General features: G+C 37.4%; 1 protein-coding gene across 3 annotated transcripts in view; it reads right to left on the bottom strand.

The window, feature by feature from the left end:
• Positions 1 to 27,077, bottom strand: part of RBMS3 (RNA binding motif single stranded interacting protein 3) — a 1,489,550-nt gene that overhangs the window by 243,889 nt on the left and 1,218,584 nt on the right. For all 3 annotated transcript variants that reach the window (XM_021069971.1, XM_021069970.1, XM_021069972.1), the window contains exon 9: positions 10,812 to 10,891. In XM_021069971.1, coding sequence (XP_020925630.1) covers positions 10,812 to 10,891 — 80 coding nt within the window. The remainder of the gene's footprint in view (positions 1 to 10,811; positions 10,892 to 27,077) is intronic.

Here is a 27,077-nt window from a genome sequence, read left to right as displayed (position 1 = left end):
TGATACAAAAAAGGTTAAAAAGAGAAGAAACTAAGAACATTTTCCAGAGGCCGTTTGGTCATGTAATTTAGATATAGTCAGGATAATTCAGTTGAAATGAGTTCTTTTTTTTTTTTTTTTTTTTTGTCTTTTTGTCTTTTTGCTATTTCTTTGGGCCGCTTCCGCGGCATATAGAGGTTCCCAGGCTAGGGGTCGAATCAGAGCTGTAGCCACCGGCCTACGCCAGAGCCACAGCAATGCAGGATCAGAGCTGCGTCTGCAACCTACACCACAGCTCATAGCAACGCCAGATCGTTAACCCACTGAGCAAGGGCAGGGACTGAACCCGCAACCTCATGGTTCCTAGTTGGATTCGTTAACCACTGCGCCACGACGGGAACTCCCTGAAATGAGTTCTATACTAGTGTATTAGTTTTCTGTTACTGCCATAACAAATTAACAAAAACATGGGGGTACAAAATGACACCAATTCACTACCTTGTATTTTATAGGTCAGAAGTCTGACACAGGTTGCTTTGGGATAAAATCATGGTGTCATAGCATTGAGAACTTTGTCTAGATACTCATGTTGCAACAGAAGAAAGGGTGGGGGAAAAATGTAATTGTAATGTATACATGTAAGGATAACCTGAGCCCCTTGCTGTACAGTGGGAAAATAAAACAAAAACAAAACAAAACAAAACAAAAAACCCAGAATTTATACCAATTGAAAAAAAAAATAAAATAAAATCATGGTGTCAATAGGGCTGGGTTCCTTTCTCGAGGCTTTAGGAGAGAAACCAATTCCTTGCTTTTTTCAGTTTCCAGAGGCTGCCCACACTGCTTCATCTTCAAAGCCAGCAAGGGTGGGTCAAGCCCTTTTATCAAATCACTCTGATCTCCTGTTCTGCCCACTCCTCTTTTTCTCCCCACCTAGGGCTGCACATTCGGCATATGGAAGTTCCCAGGCTAGGGATCAAATCAGAGCGACAGCTGCCAGCCTAGGCCACAGCCCCAGCCACACCAGATCCGAGCCCTGTCTGTGACCTACACTACACCACAGCTCATGGCAACATTGGATCCTTTACCCACTGAGTGAGGCCATGGATCAAACGCACATCCTCATGGATCCTAGTTGGGTTCATTAACCACTGAGCCATGATGGGAACTGCCCCCTCCTCATCTTTTAAGGACCCCTGTGATTACATAGGGCCCATTCAAATAATCCAGAATACTTTCCCTACTTTAAAGTCGGCTTATTAGTAACCTTAATTCCTTTGCCATATTCACAGGGAATGGGGATTAGGACTTAGAGATCTTTGGGGGAGAGGCAACATTATTATGCCCATCACAAGGAGATATTTACTTATTTAACAAATAATTATTGCTATTCTTCTATGACAGACACTGAACCATAAAATAACATGCAAGTGCAATCCTTGCTTTTAAAGAGTTTATGGGTTGAGAGCAAAAGGAAGGATAAACATTAAAGTTCTTATAAAAGTGTATAATCTAATGGGACAAATGTGTCTGAAATATAAGAATTTTAAAAAAGATCATAAAGATGCCAATTTCCTATGAAGTATTTCCTTCTCTTCATTGAAAAATGACTAAAATAATAGTGAACTAATTGGTTCATCATTCACAGGCTTTAAAGAGGTAAGAAATCAGAGGAAACAGTTATAAGATAAACAAATGATGGCTGGTTCAGAGCTGACTTAATGAGTGTTTTCATTTATATTCCTTTTAAAATATTTTTCTAAATTTTGCAGACTTTTCATTCTAAAACGTTAGATCATAAAGCATGAGCAAGGCAGTCTTCTGTATGGTTACTGGGATAGAGTGGTAATAATTTAATTCTGGTTACTATTCATTTATCCAAAAATTGTTGGGTGTTTTTGTTTGTTTTTTGTTTTTGCTTTTTAGGGTCGCATATGTGGCACATGGGTTGAATCAGAGCTGCAGCTGCTGGCACCACAGCCACAGCAGTGCAGAATCTGAGCCGTGTCTGTGACATACACCACAGCTCACAGCAATGCTGAATCATTAACCCACTGATTGAGGCCAGGGATTTAACCTGCATCCTCATGGATACTAGTCAGGTTCATTACCACTGTGCCACAATGGAAACTCCAGAATGTATTTTTAAATCCATCCTATTGAATGCAATTCTATATTTGAAAATGCACTGAGCACTTAATTATTTAGAGCTTGATTTCCACACTTTGTGTCTTAATTGGTCTTAGGCTACACAGCCCTCTCTTCTTGCTAACAGGACTCTTTTGGATACATACTAACTGGTTTAACTACTCATTAGTGATACTGGCAGAAACACAGGGCAATACTGTGATTGGATCACCTTGCTGTCCAAGAGAAATTGAAGAAACATTGTAAATCAACTATATTTTAATAAAAAAGAAAAAATCAAGGCTTTATAATTTATTTTGTAAGTCTTTATAAAGTGAAATTTTCAATTTTTGAAGACCTGATAGAATTACCCTTTTAGATAAAAATAGAAGATGGTTGGTGATTCTGGAGATGCATATAAAACCTCTTCATCCCTCTTCTTAATTCCATGACATTATAATAGATTAAAAAATCAGATTCTGGAGCAAGTGCAGACTCAAGAGAAGTTCTTCAACTATCTATTGGTGCTTATCCATAATTTTAGAAAATATATGGTCAGCAAAGCATACTGTTCATAACATATGGATTAAACACTACTAACTTTACTACATCATTATACTATAATAGGAATAATAAGCCAATGCAATACTACTTCTAGCCAAAGAGAAGCAACATTATGCCAAAGGGATAAAAGTATAGACCAGGAAATTCATTTTTCTATATATTCTCAAGATATTCATATTTTTCATATGTAGAAAAGGAAAAAAAAAAGGCGCATCAGGTACAGTATAGTCATAGTGCCTAACTAGATCTAGTGGCAAGAAGATCTAGTCATTATTTCAATTAAGCAAGATCATTTGCCATGTCAGAAAGCAGAGTTCATCATTGCCCTGTTCAAGAATGAGTTTTTTAAAGAAATAACAATTTGATTGCCAAAATAACACTCTGAAAAGCAATCTTGGAAAAATGAAGCTTATTCAAAAGAATCTTTCTTAATCAACTTGTTTCTTTTTCTTATAAATAGCTAGTGCTCTCTCTGTGTATTTATATATACCAATGTGTTGTAGAGAATTTTTATCAAAATTAAGAAATGATTTAACGATTTCTCTCAATGTTTTCCTCCACGTTTGCTGATGACACAGGAAGTGGGTGCCCCCCATAATACCTTCAGGAATTCCATTAAGAGCTAATATATGTATGAGGGTTATTCAGTTTATGGAATTGTGCATCAACTTCAAAGAGCATTTATTGAGAACCTAAGCTGAGCTAGCAACAGCACTTGAAGCAAAAACAACAATAAAATCAAATAAAACAAAACAAAGCAACAGCAAAACCATGGTTTAGGAAACTCAGAATCCAGGAGTTCCCATTGTGGCTCAGCAGGTTTAAGAACCTGACTAGGAGGAGAGGTGTTCGATCCCTGGCCTCACTCAGTGGGTGAAGGATACAGAATTGCTGTGAGCTATGGTATAGGTGGCAGATGCAGCTCAGATCTGGCATTGCTGGGGCTATGCTGTAGGCTGGCAGCTGCCACTCCAATTTGACCCCTAGCCTGGGATCTTCCATATGCTGCAGATGTGGCTCAAAAAAAGGAAAACAACAACAACAACAAAAACTCAGAATCCAATACATAAAAAATCATATTAGCACTGTTTACACTTCCTAACGTTTCTTGTGAGGATTAGAACTTTAGAGAAGACCAAGGAAAATGTGAGGCATCTTGAGAAAATCTACAGCATTGTTGAAAACCTTTCCAACGTACTGATTAGAAGCCTCTGGTTGTTCAGCTAAAGATCTCCACTTCACTTCAGTCAACACTAGGCATTCCCATACCGGACGTGTGTATCGACAGCCAGCACTGTCCCTGTATCGAAGACCAAAACCTCACAAATTCCTTCCTCTGCGTCATCATTTTCTCTGCCTGCCACTCACCTTCACTTTGCTGGCATTATGACTATTTGCTGGTCCCTCATCCTCTCCCCATTTCATAAACCCTCCATCTCTTCTCGTCCTCAGGTGTTCTGGGGTCTGCCATGTCACTGTGGTGGCACTTTATCCTTACCATCTTATACGCTTCTCTTGTTAAATTTCAACCCTCTACCCTCTGTCTAGGACCACAATATTCGCCTTTATCATCCTAATACATGGTTCAGAAATGCTGCTGTAAAATTTTTTTAACGTAATGAAAACAATATATTGGGTCCATGAAATGCCCTTCACTACTTTAGTAGTTGTATCTGCCTTCCTCCATGGCCACAAGTTTTAAATCAAAACATACTTCTCTATCACAATTCCTGGATCACCGCCCTTAATGTGACATCCTACAAATTGGAGCCTGGAACAAGATAGTTTAATTGGGAGCTGATGCCAGGAAGCAGAAACATAATACAAAAGGAAGAGAAAGTCAGGGGAGAAAGAAAAGCCACTAAAAGGAGCTTCATGGAGCTTGTTATGAAAATCCTTAGAATCTGCAGACTTTCATATCCCACTGACTGAGAATTGACAAAGGAGAGATAATGCCCTGAAAGAGTGCAGAAAACCTATGTAAAATTGAGTGAGGTTTTATAGATTTTGCCCTGAATTACAAAAGTGGAGAGATTTGGTGGATGCTTAATGTAGGATGCTTCCAGTGTGGAACACTCCTCTTCCATAGCTGCAATCACAGGCGGAGAAGGGTTGTAGTAAGGGGCACAAAACCCATTCCTATATTTTTTTTGACCATGTCTGTCGCATAGGGAAATTCTGGGCCAGGGATTGAACTCGCCTTACAGCAGGCCACAGCAGGTGCCACCTGAGCTGCTGCAGTGACAGTGTCAGATCCTTAACCCACTGAGCCACAAGGGAATCTCTATGCCTATCATTTTTACCTCCTGAAGATGATCCCCTGTGTACCTTCTCTATCTGGCTTCTCACTATCCACATTTCAAAATTTAGTAATTTCTGTCTCCTTTCTTCCCTAAGTAGTTAACAACTCTTAGAATACCTTGACAATATCAAGTGTGACTCCAAAGAAAAGTTGAGAAATCATTGGCCAACCCCAAGTCTGAGTCCATAGAATTCACAGACTCTTAACACTCTCTATTGGCCATGAAGTGGTCAGGGTGCTCTGCAAAGTTCACTAAAAATACTCTAGCAATGTTTCATCATGAAGCAACTATGTGTTTGGTAGGTAGAAGTAATTTAGAAAACATCACTAACTGTGAGAAGTTCCACAGAAAGTAGCTCCTAAGTATTGCAAAAATTCTCTTACTAATGGGACTTCTGAGCCAATGCCCAGTTGGGGATTGCGGTGTTTGCAAAATTTATTATGCAAATGATGCTTTAGTTTCCCAAAGAGCAAAAACTCAGTAGTGGGCCATGATTCTCATGAGTAGAATCATAAAGATGTATTTTTACTAAACTATCTACAATATTTGTATTTGCTGCTTTTATACAACTATAGCTGTATTTATGAGTTAACAGACTAGTCGCACTGAGGAAATACCAGTTGTGAGAGTTTGCAGTATTTTCCACTAATAAAAACTTGTGTACCTACTGCTCAGATATTCAAAATTGTAATCTAAATTTCACAGTACATTGTTGATATTTTACTCTGAGGGAACTTTTAAATTTATGCAAGCATTTATTTTTTTCATTTTCTTTAAAATAAATTATCAGACCATGAATATTTTTCTTTGATTTCTCCCCTAAATATACACATGTCCAAAATCCTATGGATTTCTAATTTACATAAACACACAATAGTGAAATTCTATTTCAAAGCATCAAGAAGTCACACAATTTTATTTTACTAAGAAATTATGATTTCTCTGTCACGTAATCATTTTCCCAAATTTCTGTTCATCAGAAGATTTGCTAAAATTGAAAATATCCCAAAACACGGGGAGGTCCCTCTCAACTATTTCCTACTTTATGGAGTTCAAGTGGAATTAGAAATAATTATCCAAATAGTAAGAAAATCATATTAAAAGTAAGTTAATCTATTGTCTTCTGAAAAGACTGATCCACTGATAAGAACATGCGCTTATGGGTAAAAATCTAGTTTGAGAGCAAAACATGATTTATTTTTCCTCAAATCTTCACTCATCAATACATGTCCTTACATGCAGAAGCCTTTTCCATGTGGTGTACCGCTCTGCTCCTGGGCCTTTTTGAAAGTAAAGCTTTTCTAGTTCATGCCCTCCAGATGCCTAAAGTGTCTGGGAACTTACCTTTTGCCTTTGCCAGAGATTTGAAAAATGGAACGCTTTGGGGCTGCACAACATTGCTGTGTAATTTGTTTTGGGACAAAGAAATGACTGGGGTTATGGAAGCAAGCAACTAACGATGCTTCCATTTGTCCAGAGCACATCAAGATCGATATGTAGGACATGCAACATTTATGGAACAGTGTTTTCTTTTCCCTCCAGGGGAGGGAGAAAATACCGATGATCCTTTTCTGCAGATGGCCACAGTGACTGACGCTGTTTAACAGGTCTTTGGCCTCTCCTTCCCACCCACTGGTAGCAACACAGCCATGTGAGCTTAGCTAACTTCCTGTATTGTAAACACCAGAATCCAAATAATTAGTTTTTTTGCATGTGTATCTAGCTTCATTGATCCAGGCAGCCAAAATCTGGGAATAATATTATAATTCAGAGTGAACACAGCTAGTTCTTGGAGGCTGTAATAGGCATTAACGATCCATGAGATATTTGTTAAAATCAGATCTTTTATGAATAAATAGGAGGAATTCAAAAAAGCCTGATCAATGACAAAATTTGGGATTGAAATAGATCTCTTTGTCTTGTTCTTCTATGGAAATAGCACAGGAGGGGATTTGGAAACTAGATAGTCATCTTAGGAAAATAATGAACTTTCTTCTGTTTTAAGAGGAAACATTGTCAGAGTTCCCATTGTGGCTCAGTGGTTAACAAATCCAACTGGGAACTGTGAGGTTGAGGGTTTGATCCCTGGCCTTGCTCAGTGGGTTAAGGATCCAGCATTGCCATGAGCTGTGTGGTGTGGTTTGCAGATGTGGCTCGGATCCCGCATTGCTGTGGCTTTGGCATAGGCCAGCGGCTACGGCTCTTATTAGACCCCTAGCCTGGGAACCTCCACATGCTACAGGTACAGCCCTAGAAAAGACTAAAAAAAAAAAAAAAAAAAAAAAAAAAAAAAAAAAGAGGAAATATTGTCTAGAATGACAATTAAAACAGCCCATTTCCCCAAATCTTCCCTATGTGGAGAAGGAAAGGATGCGAATATGGTACTGATTGCTTTCTGCTTGCTCAGAGGGAGGTCAGAAGCAGGACTTAATTTTTTCAACAGCTTTCTTAGCGTTGGAAGGTCTCAGGTCTTTTTGGATCATTGTTGGTCCCTTATTCGCACTATCATAAAGCGTCGCTCTAAAACCCTACACATTTCTAAATTCAAAGATGCCAAATCTGGATATAGTGGAAAGCTAAAATTTTTTTATAACATTTTTGAATTCTATTTTATTTGCAATTGGGTCAGAGCAATTATAGGTGATTTTAATTAGCACCCATATCAAAGACAGCCCCTCTAAAGCTACATTAGTATTTACAACGTTGAGGAATTGATATTTTTCAAAGGAACCACTTCTAATAATATCAAGCTCACAGTGATAGCCATGCATGTACTTCGGGATGGAATCGAAAATTGGATTCGAGTTTCTGAAAGTAAGACTTCAACCACCTATAACAAATAAGCAGTGAGAAATAGAAAGGCAAACAGCATACAAACTTAATCATCCCTGTCATAACTTAGTAAATGTACAGAACAAAGTCATTTTACTGTTGCACCTTCCAAAATACCCACTTCTTGCATTATGCCATTTTATATGTAAAAATTAATAATTATGTGTTCTGTGTCTTGGCTATTGTAAATTGTGTGGCAATGAACAATGATGTGCACGTATCTTTTCAAATTATGATTTTCTTCAGATACAACCTAAATGTCCACTGATAGAGGAATGTCGAAAGAAGATGTGGTATATATGTATGTGTGTACACACCACACACACACACACACGCACACACACAATGGAATACTACTCAGCCGTAAAAAGAAATAATGCCATTTGTCACAACATAGATGGACTTAGAAATGATCATACTGAGTGAAGTAAGCCAGACAGAGAAAGGCAAATATCATATGAGATCACTTATATGTGGAATCTAAAGAAAAAAATATATATATACAAATGAATTTATATACAAAAGAGAAATAGACCTACAAATATAGAAAGCAAATTTATGAATACCAAAGGGGAAAGGGAAAGAGAGAGATAAATTAAGAGTTTGGGATTAACATAAGCACATTACTATATATAAAATAGGTAACCACCAAGGATATACCTTCCAAGTATAGCATAGGGAACTATACTTAATATTTTTTAATAACCTATAAAGGAAAAAACTTGATATATAACTGAATTGCCTTGCTGTACACCTGAAACTAACAAAACATTATAAAATCAGCTATTCTTTGAGACATATTTATCTATCTATGTATCTACATATCTATCTATCTTTTTTGAAGCCCATATTAAACTCTGTTTGAAGTCCAAAGCAGGCACAAATAAGAAATTCAAGTATGGATGATGACTGGTATTATATCTTTAATTCTGTAATGTTGAGTGCAAATCTCAGAAGCATAAGTTGTATCTCTTAAGAATTTTATAACTGAGCATAATTATTTTGCTGCTCATGTTCCCACAAGATAAAAGTGAGTGATAAACTCATAACCAAGTTCTTGCTATTCACAGTGTTTCCATTGGGTGTAGCTATGATATTAGATAGATTAATATCACAGCCTGCCTATTCAAGGAAGGATACTCAGACATTTGGGGGATTTGTAGTGACTTTCTTTGTCTTTGGCAATAAATTATATTCATCAGCTATTTGTTCAGTTGGTTAACATAAATCAATTTCAGTCAATCAGGTCAAGAAGGATTTCACTGCCTTATCCAAAGGGGAGGAACTATAAACTGAGACCTGTATTCAAACTTCCATCAACAATTTCCACGTAATTTGCTCATTCTTGAATTTTGCAAAAGAACATATAATTCACATCTAGTTTGAATGCCTTCTATATAGGTAGACATCTGTTGGATAAAATGGGATGAATAAGGGGGAAATTCTTTAACAATGCAACTCCTTTATTTGATGATGGGTCTGAGTAGAATGTCTTAAAATGTCTCATGCTAAAAGGAAAAAAAAAGCTATTTCTCCTAAAATGCAAGGGCAGCCTACATGCTGAGATGAAAACTGCTAACTCTGTTCTTCACAATACCATATGTCTGCAATTGAATCATAATGCAGTCGGTTCTCAAGGGAATGTCACACATGGAAGCAGATTGAATTGAGGCAGTTTTACTGCTGACTCGCGATTAACCAGAGGTTCTACTTTTGGATTTTCCCTATCATCCAAGTGCCAATCTGAAGGGCCTTTTTCCTCTCTCAACATCCTCCTGAAACTTGGCAAGTCATAAAAGGAACCTGATCCTGTCACAAAGATATTTCTCCTTTTGTTCAGACTTCCTTTGCTATATAATCTCAATATATTTTAAGGAACCAAAATGCTCAACCCCTGAACTCTTTAACCCTGGGTTTTAACAGTCAATATATTACATAGCAAACAATACAGAGATGCAGCTTAAAATCATCAAATGGAAATATACTGTAAGACTGGTGAAGCCACATTTTTTTCCTCCGAGAGTCACCAAAACTCAAAATGCAACAAATAGACCAACATGTAGTAGTCAGGTATTTCTCTGGTTACTTTTTATAATTCTTTATTTCAGAACTTTACTCAACCTTTAATATCTGTATGCATGAGTAAGATGTATTTTCTTCCAATTTTATTTACATATGAATAAGATATATTTTAAAATCTATTCACTTACTATTAAATAATTTTTATACATACTACTACCAAATTAATGGCAAGTTGAGGCATTCCTAGCTTACATCCTGACACATGTGATATATTCAATTGTTTATGTCGATTATAATTCTTAGTTTAGCATAAAGTTACATCTTGTGATGTGTGTCAAATCTTAAGGATTTTGCCTTCAGAAATGTGAAATGCCCTAAGGTACTCTAGATTGGTGCTTCTCAGATTATCTCTGATAAATGGACGGTTTAAACAAAATTCAATGTACACTTGATATTTTAGTAAAATATGAAATTATGCACTAAGATTTCATGGTAAATATTGATGATGTGATATTGCTATAAAAGTTTCTAAATGTGTACACTCCATTTCTATGCTCTTCTTGTCATGGGCTGGTAAGAAATGTTTGGGAACTGGCTTTAATCTGTGGATTCTACTGTTATTTTATTTATAATATATCACCATTTAGATATTTTATCAATGAGAAATCAGGATACCAATATCAATGATGAGTCACAACCTTTCTTCACTTCAAGTGCATTTAAACTATTCTTTGCTAGGTTTTTCTTCTAATTCACCTTTGAGAATTAACTGCAGGGATTCAGAAGGCAGGCCAAAGAAGAATCACCAAGAAGCTTTTGGTAGTTTTGAGAAAGATGAATTGTTACATGGTATTAAAATATACATATTTATAAAGCAAACTTTTCCTTCCCAGTGGCCAGCCACAGGTCTTATTACAATATATTCTTTCTAACAATAGCAATGAGCCTAGACATTATTAATGATTACTTTATGGAATTTCTTACCTGGGATGCCTGGTGGTGTTTTCAGATATTTTCCATTAAAATGCTGAATTACCACTTCACATTTTTCAGTAGACTCCATTCTGGGGAAACAAGAGAACACATACTTTGGTGACATTGTGTATATCCAGGAAAAATAAATTAGAAAGAAAAATAAGAAAAGCTTGATTTGAGAATTTTACCAGAATTGTCAACTGTTGCCATGACCACCGTGACGAGTCTGGTAGACCACCACAAACTCATCCCTGATGAGAGCAACATTTTCTCTACTGAAAGTTGCTACAGTGGACAGCTCTATGTGGAGCCACCACCCAGGCATAATCCTGAGTCACTGTCTTATTTAATCTGTGCAACAATGCTTGGCACTTGGAAGTGCTCACTAAACATCTGTTGACTCACTGAGTTAGCAAACCTGAGAGGCAGATCTAGTTACTGCCCTTCACACCAGTGAGGACAGCAAGGCTGAGCGAGGTGAACCACCCTGTCATGAGGTGATAGGGGTGGGTATTTAGCTGAGGCTTTCATGACCCCAGGCTGCACTGGAACTACTAAACTGTACCTGGAGGGGCTCCACAAAAAGAGGAGAGGGGATGTGCTGTGCTTAAACAATATGCAGTCTAAAGCAGAGGTTCACACAGTAGTGTGATTACCAGTGTCATGGCATCTTTGTTGAAAACGCACTGGATGAGAGATTACAAAAGGGCGTTATTTGGGGGTCCCAAATGTGGGAGGAGAACACACAGACACAAACCTCAGGTCCTAACTTTCAGGATCTTTGGACAAGCCTCTGTTTTTTCCTATTCAATGTTCATTTTCCTAGACTGGCTTTTTAGTGCTAAATTTTGGTACTGCACATAAAAGCTAGTGAATGATCGATCATTGGGGGCCATACCATCAAAAATGTCACGTCAGCAGTGTTGCCATTTCCTAAGTAGAGTTGCATCAGCAACATCTTCTAAATATTCACTATATCTGGCCCTTAGTAAGTAGTAGTAGTAGCAGCAGCAGCAGCAGCAGCAATAGTAATAGTAATAGTAATAGTAATAGTAGTAGTAATAGTAGTAGTAATAGTAATAGTAGTAGTCTTTTAAGGACCACACCCCCGGCATATGGAATTGGCCAGGCTAGGGGTTGAATGGGAGCTATAGGTGCTGGCCTACACCACATCAATGCCAGATCCAAGCCACATCTGCAAACTACACCATAGCTCATGGCAACACTGGATCCTTAACCCACTGAGCAAGTCCAGGGATCCAACCTGCATCCTCATGGATACTAGTCAGGTTCGTTTCCACTGCCCCACAATGGGAATTCCTGGCCTTTATTATTTTTTTAATTGTGTGAGGAAGTTAAAATTAAAGGATAGCTTCTGATCAAAAGTTTATCCCCACAAAGAGTATTCTAGAGGAAAAATAGTCAAGAAACAGTACACATACATATAAAAGAATGTATATGAAGTGTGTGAAATTTATCTAAAAGGCAAAGTGTATAATTTGGAATTTTATGCTGTTATTAGTATGAACTTTCTTGGAATGGAGCCTTTTGACATAATTTGCAGAACTTTTCTACAACTTAATGTTGTGTGTGTTTTTAGGATCATGTTACATGATCATACTACATGCAGAGGAAAGAAGAAAAGGAAAAAAACATATAAACAAATGCCAAGTAATACATTTATCATAGCTATAGGAATTCAAATATGAGATGAATTGCAGAAGCCAAGGAAACAGTGAGAATTTCAGTACAAGAGGCCACAAAGACCTTTGGAGAAGTAACTATAGCAGTACTTGAGCTGGGAAGATGGGAGGCTCTGTCCTTCCAGATGGGGTAGTGTGAGCAGTACTGTGGCCAGATGGAAGGTTCACTCTGGGAAATTCTTGGAAATAAACTAGGAGGTGTAGACAGGGCATCTGACTTATTAGGTTAAAAGATTTTTTTTAATTGAAATATAGTTGATTTACAGTATTGCTTTAGTTTTAGGTACACATCAAAGTGACTCAGACAATTACACATATTCATTCTTTTTCAGATTCTTTTCCCAAATAGGTTATTGCAAAATATTGTATATAGTTCCCTGTGCTATACAGTAGGTCCTTGTTGGTTACATATATTCTACATATAGTAGTCTGTATATGTTAATCCCAAATTCCTAATTTATCTCTTTCTCTCCCTTTCCACTTTGGTAACTATAAGTTTGCCTTCTGTGTCTGTGCCTCTATTTCTGCTTTGTATGTAAGTTCATTTGTATCCTTTCTTATTAGATTCCACATATAAGTGATATTACATTTGTTTTTAATTGTCTGACTTCACTTAGTGTGATAATCTCTAGGTCCATCCATGTGCTGTATATGGCATTATTTTGTTTTTTATGGCTGACAAATAGCCCACTGTATATATGTACCACATCTTCTCTTTCCATTCCTCTGTTGTGGACACTTAGGTTGTTTCCATGTCTTGTTACTGTAAATAGTGCTGCAGTGAATATTGGGGTGCATGTATCTTTTAAAACAATGGTTTTCTCCAGATATATGCTCCAGAACTGCTGGTAGCCCTATTTGAAGATGGTATCAAAAGCATATTCCATCTGAGAAGCTCTAATTATTTTATGACTCAAATTAATTTTTTTGATGTATGTTCCTAGGAAGCATATGGAAGATGCACACTTTTTTCTGCATTGTGGCCAACCAAAGCAGGAGTGTCAGATTCATGCAGTACCAGAGCCCTGCACTTAGAAAATCCTTGTACTTGGTTTAGAAGTCTCTTGTCACTGTCTTGAAGTTCTTAACGCTTTTAAAATAAGAGATCCTGTATTTTTAACTTTCACTGGATCCCACAAATTACATAGCTGGTTGCACTATGACAAGAAGTGTAGGGGCTTATTTTGACATTAACAGGTTAGCATTCATTTATCAGATGCCCAGTGGCTTCACACAGTGTTATTTTGAAGACCACTTGAAGAGTGACTCACTTTTGTGTCCACATGCAAAACTAAAAACCTTTAAGCTTAATACGATCCACTTTTAATAAATAAAAAGAAAACCAGAAAATAGCACTGTGGTCACTGCTTAATCACAAGTGTTCCCAAAATTAGAGGATATTTGGATTAGACAGACAAGATGAACTGTTCCCCATTCCCAGTATTTTGGAGTAGCTAAGTACAGCTTTGCTAACTCTTTTAAGTTCTCTTTCCAGTGGAACATTTTAGGTCTTCCAAGTTGTTAGGTATGCATTTTTATTTTTAAGTAGGAAACTTCCATTTCTAGGAATAAAAGAATTCTAGTTCTGCTCTTCCTTCTTCCCGCAGGATCCACTATCTATTGTCTCTTCGGGAAAATAACCTTCCTTCCTAGCAGAGACATGAATGGGAAAGGAAATGTAAGCCCTTAATTACTACAGATGTTCCTTTATGGAATTTTTATTCTAGGAGAGCTACAGAATAAAAAGCTTATGCCCCAGAGCCCCTCCCTGTTCAATCTGTCTCCGTACTCATCTAGATAAAAGGCAGTTAGGAATCTAAAGCTTGCTTGCAAGAGTCCACAAATCAAATCCTTCTTCTTTGTCTTCAAAATGACACAGAATTCTAAATGAACACTGACAGTGGACAGGTGTTAGTATGAGTGTGTGTACTCACTAATTCCATGTAACCTGTTTTCAGGAATACAGAGGAAGTCAAATAAGAAAGTCAGCTGGCTAACCCTCCCCGCCCACATAAAACATTTTTGCCCAGGTTTGAAAGCCTCACATCTTCCCTTCTGGATTCCAGTATGGTCATTTTGTTGTTGTTGTTGTTTTAGGGCCACACTCAAGGCTTATGGATATTCCCAGGCTTGGGGTCTAATTGGATTTGCAGCTGTGGGCCACAGCCACAGCAGTGTGGGATCCAAGCTACATCTGTGACCTACACACCACAGCTCACAGCAACACTGAATCCTTAACCCATGGAGCAAGACCAGGGAACAAACCCACATCCTCATGGATACTAGCAGGGGTCATTACTGCTACGACACAACAGGAGCTCCTTTTTTTTTTTTTTTTTTTTTTTTTTTTTTTACATTGAAATATGGTTGATTTACAATGATAACGGGTTTGTTTCTGCTGTATGGAAAAGTGACTGAGCCATACATAAACACAAATCCATTCTCATATGTGTTGTTATCACAGAACATTGAGTAGAGTTTCCTATGCTGCACACCAGGTCCCTGTTGACCATCCTTTCTGTTTATAATTGTGTGCATATGCCAATCCCAAACCTTTAACACTCCCTCCTGGCCACTTCCTTTTGGTAACTATATACTTCTTTTCAAATCTGTGAGTCTGTTTCTGTTTTGTAAATAAGTTCATTTGTATCATCTTTTAAATTCCACATATAGACCGACTTTTCTTAGGACGGTTTTATAGCTCCAGTAAGCCTGGTGGGTACTGTTTCTGTGAAGACATCAGTGTTAAAGTGTTCACTCTGGCTTCATTCAGATTTAACTAAGTGAATGTCTGCAGGAGCCTTTAGAGACTCTCGTCTCTGAAAGAATAAATGCAATAAAAGTCTGTTTTCTGTAGCTGCTGGCTCTTAGTGTCAAAGCATGTTATGCTATACTGCACCACCCAGCAGTGACAATTTCTTTTTAATACACAGGGCACATTTTAACAAGACAAAGCAGTCCCAGCCAAGATGGCAATAGAGGAGTGGCCAAGGAGAAAGGCTCAGAGTGGAACCTATTGGCTGGGGTGTAGGTTGTGGGTGGGTGGGTGGGGGGGTTGGGAGGGCTTACTGCATTTGAATGGCCACCTTAGGAAGAATGTGCCCATTTTCTTCTCCAGTTTCACAATTAGCCTCTCTGAGATGCCAGCTCAAGCTCTCTGTTGTCTGCCACGTGCTCTGGTTGAAACTGACACTAGCATTATCCAGTGGGTCTAAATGGCAGCATGCCAGACAAAGCTGCCTTTCCAGGGACCCTCTGGATAGGCCATGAATCATGACAACTGCATCTATTCTTTCTACACAGGACCCGAACAGCTCCATGCCCAGCCAACTATTCACCACTGATGCATTCATTAGGCTCCTACAAGGCTCCAATCATTGTACAAAGCCTCAGGGTATTCTGTTAGGGCTGATGTTTAAATATAAATACACAGGAAAGGTCCTGTTTGACATTCTTTCTTGTCTCAGTGCCTAGGAACCTGGCTTTAGTCATTTGAAATGCACCACAGAATTGTGATTTAAAAAAATTTTTTTTTCCACAACTATAAAGAGGAGCTGGTTTCCCAGCCAATACAATCCCCACAAGCGAATTATCAGATGAGAGCACCTGATCCAATATTAGGAGAATGTTCTGGGTCAGACTTAACACAGAGAGGTGGAAAAGTATTTTGTAAAACTATTGGCAGCCTACCTGTCTCACTTCCATAGCAAATCTCTCTGATGATTTTGAGAAATAAGCATTATTAATCATGTATTTAAAACAAATATGATCTTTGAGAAATAAGCATTATTAATCATGTATTTAAAAGAAAGCCACCTTGTCATTTACTATGGTTAATGAGAGGTTTCCACCATTGTGAAATTTTTGTGGTTTTGCTCTATACGAATTATTGGCAACTTAAATGTACAACTTTGCAGGCCAGTCATCCTCCTTTCAGGTAAGATTTACAGAAAGGGTCCACACAAAAGATTTTTTAAAGTACTAAGATGTGCATCCCTTTTGACTTTTAGAAAACAAATTATGTTATTTATCTCTTAACCATGGTAACAGAAGGTATAATAGTGAGTTTAAGGAACAAAGGTAAGTGAATGAGTTGAATTTCCTCCTCTTTTTTTTTTTTTTTTTTTTTTTTTTTTTTTTGCAATTCTTCCTTTGAGGTGCTTGACATTCTTAGGATACAAGTGTCATAAACGCCAAATAGGGCAGCCAAGTGGCCTCCCTGTCACCCTCTGGCAGAAACCCAGACATTTGGGTAACACCTTGCTTAGCACTGCAATGCACCCCTCTTGTGAAATACAAGTGTGGACATTATTTGGCTTGTGAAAATCCACTCCAAAGTTTTAGAACTAAATATTTTCAGGACTGAAAATAACTTCAGATATCAACCTCTACATGGTAGAGATGAAGAAATTAACACTCCAAGGTGGTGGTTTCTCTAAAGTCTCGTTGGTGGATGAGCCTAGAATAGAACTTTGTTTCCAACTCTCAGTTTCAGTGGCTTATTTGGAAGAGATGGAGCTCCACTCCTCTCCTAATTTCCTGCACTGATCTGCTTTAATCTGTTTTGAAGCTGGATGGGTCCTGCCATCTCCAATTCACCCAACCAGTATTAACTAGGGCAACTGTTCTCAGGATGGAGATTACACCCTGACATGATGTGACAAGAAGGGCGCTTCACTTCTACAGTGTTCTTTCCAAAACTTAGACATAATATGGATCCTATCATGAAAAAAACCATTGAGAAATCCCATTTTCCAGGATACCTACTCATCTAAAACACAAAGTCTGAGAAACTGTCATAGACAAGAGCAGATTGTTGAGAAAAACAACAAAGGTAAAATAGTACCAGGAACTAGATTCTGGAAAAGTGGGAGGATGTCAATAGAAAAACTGGTGAAATTTAAATAAGCATCTGGAGTTTAGTTAATAATGATATACCAATGTCAGTTTCTTAATCTGGTAATGCATAGTGTTAACAATGGGTAACATTGGATGTAGGGTATAAGAAAACAGTACAATCTTTGTAACTTCTATAAAACTAAATTATTGTAATTTAGGAAAAAAACCCTTATTTAAAAAATGACTGTACATTAAAATTATCAGGGAACTATTTTAAAAAATACCAATGGACTTGAAGAATGGACTTGTGGTTGCCGAGGGGGAGGGAGAAGGATGGACTGGCAGCTTAGGGTTAATAGATGCAGACTATTGCCTTTGGAATGGATTAGCAGTGACATCCTGCTGTGTAGCACTGGGAACTATGTCTAGTCACTTATGACGGAGCATAATAATAGGAGAAAAAAGAATCTATACAAAGATAAATAAATACATTAATTAAAAAAAATTAAAAAAAAAATGCCAATGCCTGGGTCCTAGCCCAGGAGATTCTGAATTGATTGCTTTGGCGTGAAGTCCAGGAATGTATTTTTCAAAGCTGCCTAGGTGATCCCAGTGTGTAGCCAGGGTTGAAGACTATTGCTCTGGAGCTCTCTGTCAAGTGTCCCAATTTGGAAACCAGGGGCCAAATCCCACATTTATGTATGTTTTATTTGGGCTGAATAAAGGTTTTGAACAATTTAAAATAGTTGTCAACATTTAAAGATTTGGAGACTTCATGTGAAAATGGGAATTTCTGATTGCTCTTGAAAGATGAGATGAGATGTTTTCCACATGGTAACTATGGTCCGTTTAGCTCTCCCCTACATGTCTTATCTGCTCTGTTCTATACCCCAAAGAAGTGACCCTTCCATGGACTCTATCATCTTGGGTCTGTTATCTTGACAACTTTTATTGCTATCTTCACTGGAGGCCTGGTGGAAATAGAAGTCTGACTGGCCTTCATCCTTTCTGCTTTGGTACCATGTCAGTCTGGAGGGAGTTGTACCCTTCTCTGTCTACAGTGCTTCCAGGCAGCTCCTCCTCCAAGGCACTGGATCTCACTGGGCTCTAGACGTATGTCTCCATCTGCCTTTGGCTCTCAGGGGTAAAAGTTCCTTATGCAGCTCATCTCTGGGTGTCTCGGCATCCCATCACCACTTCCCCCACCTCCGCCCACACTTCTATAAATACGCCTGCATGCCAGGCTCTTCAATTGGATCATCTGGGGTGAAATTTTTTTTCTAGCCAGCACCCTGATGGCTACATCATAAAACTATCAACAATCAAGCAACAAAATGATCTGTGAGGCTGTGTGTTTCAAGAAAAATGTAAGAAAAGGAAGTTTACTTATACTTAGTCTGGGAACTGCTCCTTCCAGATTACTTGCTTATCCTTAAGTGATGTGGTTGTCTGGATGCATCATAATCTAAACCTATCTTTTAATGATAGATTAATATTTTCTAAAGGAACTTGACAAAAGAAGTGGAAAAAATTAAATTCAAAAATTAAAACTGAGATAAAGAAGGAGTAAATCAGTATAGTATGTTCAGGTCCAGAAGAATCACACCATTAAATGCAACTGGAATGCATTATCACTTTTCATCAGTCTCTTTGAGTGGCAGCCATATCTCATTACTAGATATTGCTATCTATTACATCTCTTTTCTTTTTTCTATAACATGTCAAACTTTTCTTTTTTCTGTTTCCCAAACATGTGGAACTCGGCTCTATCTTGGCTCTCCTCCCTTTTCGTTTGCTGGGATGGCTCTCTTCCCTCTCCAGATCCACCGGGGGCTCTTAGGCTGGTTTCTTCTTACCATTTACAACTCAGTTTTAATGCTCTTTCCTCAGAGGGCTTTCCTGCTCTTGACCTCAAGCCTCTCATTAAGCCACATTCTCATTATACACCTATACTCTGTTTTTATTACACTTGCATAATGTGATATTAATTATCTGATGCTAATTGATATAACGATATTTGTTTGATGATATACTTATTGTGTCTGTCTTTAATCCAATAGAATGCTAATCCATGAAAGCAGATATTTTTGGTGTTTGTATAACTCTAATTATTGCATCTAGAACAATTACTGTCTTAGTAGTAGTGCACAAGACACATATTAGATGAATGGAAAGAATGAATGAATGAATACACTTTACATTTCAAGAAGGGAGGTTAAGAGAGTTTAAACAACTAGTCCAAAAACACAGGAAAAACAGAACTAAGATGCAAGTTAAGTTATTTCAGACTCATAAAGCCATGTTTATAACCATACAAATATGGAATTCAGGTTGGCCCAATGCACAGAAAGCTGAGCATTTGGGAAAGATACTCAATGCAAGAGGCTCACATTTGTCCTCCAAATGTTAGTTCAAAGTCTTTCTCTGTATTAGCTGGAAGCTGACAACCTGCCTCAAATCCCCATAGCCTTCAAATGGCTCAAGAGTCCCCTTTATGGTTTGTGCTTACAGCAGGTATATGGTAAAGGGGTCAGAAAGGCCCTGAGCATACTGAATGGTCTCCATTTCCAATCTTCAGGTAACAAAGTTCCCCAATTTCAGTTTCACAAGGGTAAATAATATGTGGCATTCTCCTCCCACCCCACAGAGGACTGTCTTTGTAATGCCATCATTTCAATTTCATAATAATAAAACAAATTGATTAAGTGTTTTTTCTCATTTAACTTTTTATAAAGGAATGTATATAATTAGATTAAGTCTAAGAGATTTCAAAATACTAGATTATCCAATGCACTTTAATTCACTTGTATGGTTGATTGATACGTTGGTTGGATGGTTTGGGTTTTGAAACCCAGGGCTTCAAATGTATAAAAAAGAAAGCAGAATTAACAGATCGTTCTACCTTCTCTAGCCATGATCATGACTTTCTGATGGTAAAAGACAGAAAAACAAAGAGGCAGTGTAAAGAAAAAGATGAACATAAACATGTAAAACAAGAGTAAAGATAAAGAAGCTAGAGGGTGGACGAGGGGTTCTCTCTTCAGTGGATCACATCTGCTGGCAATTGAGAGAAGAATTAAAATTATCAAGAGGAATAATGGCCCTTATTCTTTTCAGTCTCAGCAAACACAATTATAACCTGTTTCTGAGCAAACACAGCTGTAGTTTGGAGATTACTAATCACTAGGTTTACAGTTCAGAGATTTTCTTTGCTCACATTTGATTTCCTAGTTAATGTGTCAGATACAGTAATGGCAAACGCATTTGCCAAAACAGCAAGGGAGAAACATTAACACAAAGATGGACTTAAGGTGGATATGAGCAAAACTCATTCCAAACAATAAAAACACATTTAGATAACCTTGATGGACATATTAAAAGCAATCTATATTTGCCTACAAAAGAAGTATTTGTATTTGCTTTATAATTTAAAAAATTCTGTATTTTCATTATGTTTCTTCAGAATCAGAGTTCTCTTTATACTTCAAGAGGTTGGAAAAGATAGGAAGAAATGCCAGGTCATTGAAAGTAAATCAATAAAACTGTAATGACATTTAAGTAATTAAAATACAAAACCAATTTTTTTTTTTTGCCATTTCTTGAGCCGCTCCCGCGGCATATGGAGGTTCCCAGGCTAGGGGTCTAATCAGAGCTGTAGCTGCCAGCCTACACCAGAGCCACAGCAACGCAGGATCTGAGCCGTGTCTGCGACCTACACCACAGCTCACGGCAACGCCGGATCCTTAACCCACTGAGCAAGGCCAGGGATCGAACCTGCAACCTCATGGTGCCTAGTCAGATTCATTAACCACTGCGCCACGACGGGAACTCCCCAATGTTTTTAATCTGTTATTTATTCTGATATTTAATAATCAGGCTGATCATCCTATAACCATGATTATTATTACTTTTTCTTAGTGAAAAGAAAGAACTGAAATTATTTATTTGGAAAACTTGCTCATTTGGCCAGGAACAGTAAAACACAGTGCTGCCCATATGTTAAAAGTAATTCAAACAAAACTCCATGAGAATCAAATTAAGAGTACTGAAGAGAGGTGAAAAATGCTCAGAATACAAAGGTCTCTGTGCTCAGCGGTCTCTCACGCTCTTTAGCTCACCAGGGGACAGTAAATGCATTTCTTAAAGCAATTCTATGTCCCCAGATGTTGAAGCTGGATTAATTGTGAACACTTACCCCTCATCCCTTCTCTACTTTGGGTCATTCTTTACTGGCCTCTCATAATACTCTTTCAATGTGATTTTTGTTAGACAAATGGTCTCATGTTTCTGGGAATGGGAAATGGATAACATGAACACACAGTCATGTCCCTCCAGACTGGCGCTGATTTATGCTCTGATCCTCCTGCTGGAAGGCAAGGTAGTCTGTTGGCACTCACAAGCTCCGCAATAGTGGGTCTGACTGTCTGACTGTCAGCATTCCCACCATCAACTTTTGTTTTTAAAGGTTTATGATTTGGCTATAAAATGCTGCCTGCAGGAGGGTGGATCTTACAAAAGTGTTTTAAGTTACAAGAGAGTAAAAAATAACAATAAAATAAAATGTCTGTAATTTCAGACACTATCTAGTGCTTCTGGAACTTTAAAAAGCCTATAATTGGGCTGTCTGTGCACCCTACTGGCATTCAAACCAATGCTTTGAAGTTCTGAGTTTTAAATATATGGGGAAGGTACCACCTTTACTTTGAAGAGGTGATTATGAAAGAAGATTAATGCATAGCTTATAAGCAAAATAATAATGAAAGGTTTTCTTTCTAGGCAAAGGAATTTTAGGATCCCGGGCACATGAATCAAGAACCACATCTAGAATTTTGTCCCAAGATGGTAGAGTACAAAGACCCTGAGCTCACCTCCTCCCATAAACACACCAAAATTACAACTGTTTAGAGAAGAATTACCAGTGAAAAAGTCTGTAACTTACCAGAAAACTTCTTCTACAACTAAAGATATAAAGAAGGAACCAGAGTGAGGCAGGTGGGAAGGGCAAAGACATGGTATAGTGAAGACCTCTGCCCCCAGTGGGGGACCCACAAAGAGGAGGATAATTACAATTGTAGAGGTTCTCTCTAAGGAGCAAGGGGTCTGAGACCCACACTGGAACCCCCAGTCTGGGGGTCCTGTGCCAGGAAGATGAGCCTCCATAACATTTGGTTTTGAAGGCCAGTCGGGCTTCCTTTGGGGAGACAATGAGGGCTGTGGGAAACAGAGACTCCAGTCTCTAAGAGAGCACACAAAACCTCACATGTTCTGGGTCCCAGGGCAGCAGCAGAAATTTTCAAGGACCCTGGATCAGACCCACCTGATGATCTTGGAGTCTTCTGGATAGGTGGGGGAAAACTTCAGCTCATCCTAGGGACAGAGATGTTGGCAGCAGCCATTTCTGGGAGTTCTTTCTACCAAAACACAAGTGCTGGCATGCACCATTTTAGAATCTTACCCCTAGTTTATTAACCGCAGGACCCAGCTCCACCACAAACCACCAGCCTATTGGCACCAGCACAGGAATGTGTCAGGCCAAGCAAACTGTGTGGGGACACAGCCCCACCCTGCCAGCAGACAGGCTGCTTCAAGCACCCCTGAGCCCACAGCCACCCCTGGGCCTGGCCCTGCTCACCAGAGAACCCAGGACCCAGTCTTTCATGTCTATCCACAATAAGCGGGTAAGAGATATACACAACAAATAGATATAAAACATGATGTCAGAACAGTAACTGTGAGGGGAGCAAAGTAAAAATGCAGGGTTGTTAAAGAGTGTTTGAAATTAAGAAATCTGAAACTTAAAATAATTGCATTTGTATGTATATATTGCTGTATATAAACCTCACAGTAACTGTAAACCAAAAATCTATAATAGATACACAAAAAAGAGAAAGGAATCTAAACATAACACTAAAGACAGTCATCAAACCACAAGAGACAAGAACAAAAGAAGAACAATAACAACAACAAAAAACCCCTACAAAATAATGAAAAGCAACTAACAAAATGGAAGTAAATATATACATATCAATCACTACTTTCAATGTAATGACTAAATAAATGCTCCAGTTAAAAGATACAGAGTGGCTGAATGGATTCAAAATCAAGATCTGTATCTATGCTGTCTATAAGAGACTCACTTCAGATCTAAAGATACCCACATACTGAAAGTAAGGAGATGGTAATAGCTATTCCATGCAAATGAAAATCAAAAGAAAGATACAGTAGCGGTATTTATATCAAATAAAATAGACTTTAAAAGAAACGCTATTACAAAGAACAGGGAGGACATTACATAATAATCAAGAGATCAATCCAAGAAGAGATAACAATTCTAAATGTATGTGCACTCAACATAGGGCCATCTAAATACATAAAGCAAATATTAACAGACATAAATGGGAGAAATTGACAGTGCCACAATATAAGTAGGGGAGATTAACACTCCACTTACTTCAAAGGACAGAGCATCCCAAAAGAAAATCAATAACAAAGCACTACCCTTACACATTAGACCAGATGAAGGTAATATGTGTAGAACATTTCATACAAGAACAGCAGAATACACATCATTTTCAAGTGCACAGGAAATATTCTCCAGGATAGATCACATGCTCATCCACAAAACAAGCCTTGGTAAATTTAAGAAAATTGAAATCATATCAATCATATTTTCTGATCACACTATAAGAATAGAAATCAACTGCAGGAAAAAAAAAAAAGCTGCAAGAACACAAACCCATGAGAGCTAAATAACATGCTACTAAACAACCAATGGATCACTTAAGAAATCAAAGAAGAAGTAAAAAAGTACTTAAAGACAAATGAAAACAAAATCACAATGATCTAAAAGTTATGGGATGCAACAGAACTAGTTCTGAGAGGGAAGTTTATAGCAAAACAAACTTACTTCAGGAAAGAAGAGAAATCTCAAATTAACACATAACTTTATACCCAAAAGAACTAGAGAAAGAACAACAAACAAAACCCCAAATTAATGAAGAAAAGAAATCATAAAGATCAGAGCAGAAATAAATGAAGTAGACTAAACACAATAGAAAATATCAATAAAACCATCAGTTTCTTTGAAAAGCTAAACAAAATTGATAAAACTTCAGACAGTCTCATCAAGAAAAAAAAGAGAGGACCCAAATCAATAAAAGTAGAAATGAAAAAAGAATAGTTACCATGGACACCAGAGAAATACAAAGGATCATAAGAGATTACTACAAACAACTATATGCCAATAAAATGGACAATCTAGATGAAATGGACGAATTCCTAGAAATGTTACATTTCTCAAGACTCAACAAGGAATAAATAGAAAATATGAATAGAGAAATTACCAGTAATGAAATTGAGTCAGTAATTTAAAAACTCCCAACATATAATAGTTCGGGACCAGATGGCTTCACAGGTAAATTCTATCAAAGATTAACAGTTAACACCTATCTTTCTCAAACTATTCCACACACCTATATAGGAAGGAATGTTTCCAAACTCGTTCTGTGAGGCAAGCCTTAACCCAATACCAAAGCCAAAGACATTATAAATGAAGAAAACTGCAGGCCAATGTCACTGATGAACATAGATCCAAAAATCAGCAACAAAATATTAGAAAACCTAATCAAATACAACAACAAGAAGATCATACACTATGATCAAGTCAGATTTATCCCAGGGATGCAAATAAGTTCAATATAGGAAAATCTTTCAATGTGATATACCATATTAAGAAACTGAAGAATAAAACTCATAATATCATTTCCACAGATGTAGATAAAACTTCTGACAAAATATTACATCCACTTACATTTAAAAAAATCTCTGGAGAGTAAGTTTAGAGGAAACATGCCTCAACATAATAAAGGCCATATAGGATAAACCTTCAACTAACATCATACTCAATGGTGAAAAAGTGAAAACATTTCCTCTAAGATCAGGAACAAGACAAAGATGTCCACTCTTGCTACTTTTATTCAATATAGTATAAAAGTCCTAGCCACCTCTGTCAGACAAGAAAAAGAAAAACATGGAATCCAATTTGGATAGGAAGGACTGAGAGTATTACTACTTGCAGATGACATGACACTAAATGTACAAAATCCTGAAGACACCTTCAAATACAAACAAATAACAGAACAACCTAGAACTCATAAATGAATTTGGTAAAGTTCAGGATCTAAAATACATATACATAAATCTGTTGTGTTTCTATATACTAGCAACAAATTATTATAAAGAGAAATTAAGGAAACAATCCAATTTATAATTAAATAAAAATAAAATACTTATAAATAAACATACCTAAGAAAATCAAAGACCCGTACTTATAAAACTATAAGACAATAATGAAAGAAATTGAAGATAACACAAATAGATGGAAAACAATCCATGTTCATGGATTAGAAGAATTAATATTGTCAAAATTAACCTACGACCCAATGCAATCTACAGATTCAATGCATCTCTATCAAAATACCAGTGACATGTTTTGTAGACTTAGAAAAAAATTAATTTTAAAAATTTTCTGGAAATGCAGTAGATCCCAAATAGCTGAAACAATCTTGAGAATGAAGGACAGATCTGAGTTGTATCAGGATCATTGACTTTGGGCTACATTACAATGCGATAGATGAAACAGCTTGCCACAGGGACAAAAATAGATACATAGATCAGTGGAACAGAATAGAAAGCCTAGAAATAAATCCACACACGTAGGCCAATTCATCTGTGACAAAGTAGGCAAGAATATGTACAATGGAGAAAGGCAGTCTCTTCAATAATTGGTGCTGGGAAACATGGACAGCAATGTGCAAAGGCATGAAATTAGAACATTTCTTCATACTGTTTAACAAAATTAATTAAAATGTATTAAATGCCTATGAGTAAGACCAGAAACCATAACACTCCTAGAAGAAAACACAGGCAGAATACACTTTGACATAAATCATAGCAATGTTTTTTCAATAATTCTCCCAAAAGCAAAATAAACTAATATTTTTGGGCTAATTCTCCCAAAAAGCAAAATACATAGCCAAGAAAACCACTGACAAAACAGAAAGACAACCTTCTTAATGGAAGAATATATTTGCAAATGATATAACTGATAGGAGGTTAATATGCAAAACATCTAAACACTTCATACAACTTAAAAAAAATATAACAAACAACTAAATTAAAAAATGGGCAGAGGACCTGAACAGACATTGTTCAAAAAAAGAAATTCAGATGGCCAACAAGCACATGAAAAGATGCTCAGTATCACAAATCATCAGAGAAATGCAAATCAAAACTGTGAATATCACTTCACATCTGTTAGAATAGCTATCATCAAAAAGAAGACAAAGAACAAATGTTGGCAAGAATGTGGAGAAAAATGAACCCTCGTCATTGGCATGTCAATGGTACAGCCACTGTGGAAAACAGAATGGAGAGTCCTCCAGAAACTAAAAATAGAACTATGTGATCAAGCAATTCCACTCCTCTGCATCTATCAGAAGAAAACAAAAACACTAACTTGAGAAGATAGTGCACCACAATGTTCATAGCAGCATTATTAATGATAAGGAAGGCATGGAACAATATATGTAGTATTTTGTCAACAAACAAAAGAAATTAAAGGCACCCAAATAGGAAGAGAAGAGGTAAAATTGTCACTGTACGCAGATAACATGATACTATACATAGAAAACCCTCAGGACTCCACACAAAAACTACTTAAACTGATCTACGA

Source organism: Sus scrofa, chromosome 13 (assembly GCF_000003025.6).
Source record: "Sus scrofa isolate TJ Tabasco breed Duroc chromosome 13, Sscrofa11.1, whole genome shotgun sequence".
NCBI classification, from domain to species: domain Eukaryota; kingdom Metazoa; phylum Chordata; class Mammalia; order Artiodactyla; family Suidae; genus Sus; species Sus scrofa.
Note: the sequence above shows the minus strand (reverse complement) of the source record. Positions and strands in the feature narration are given on the sequence as shown.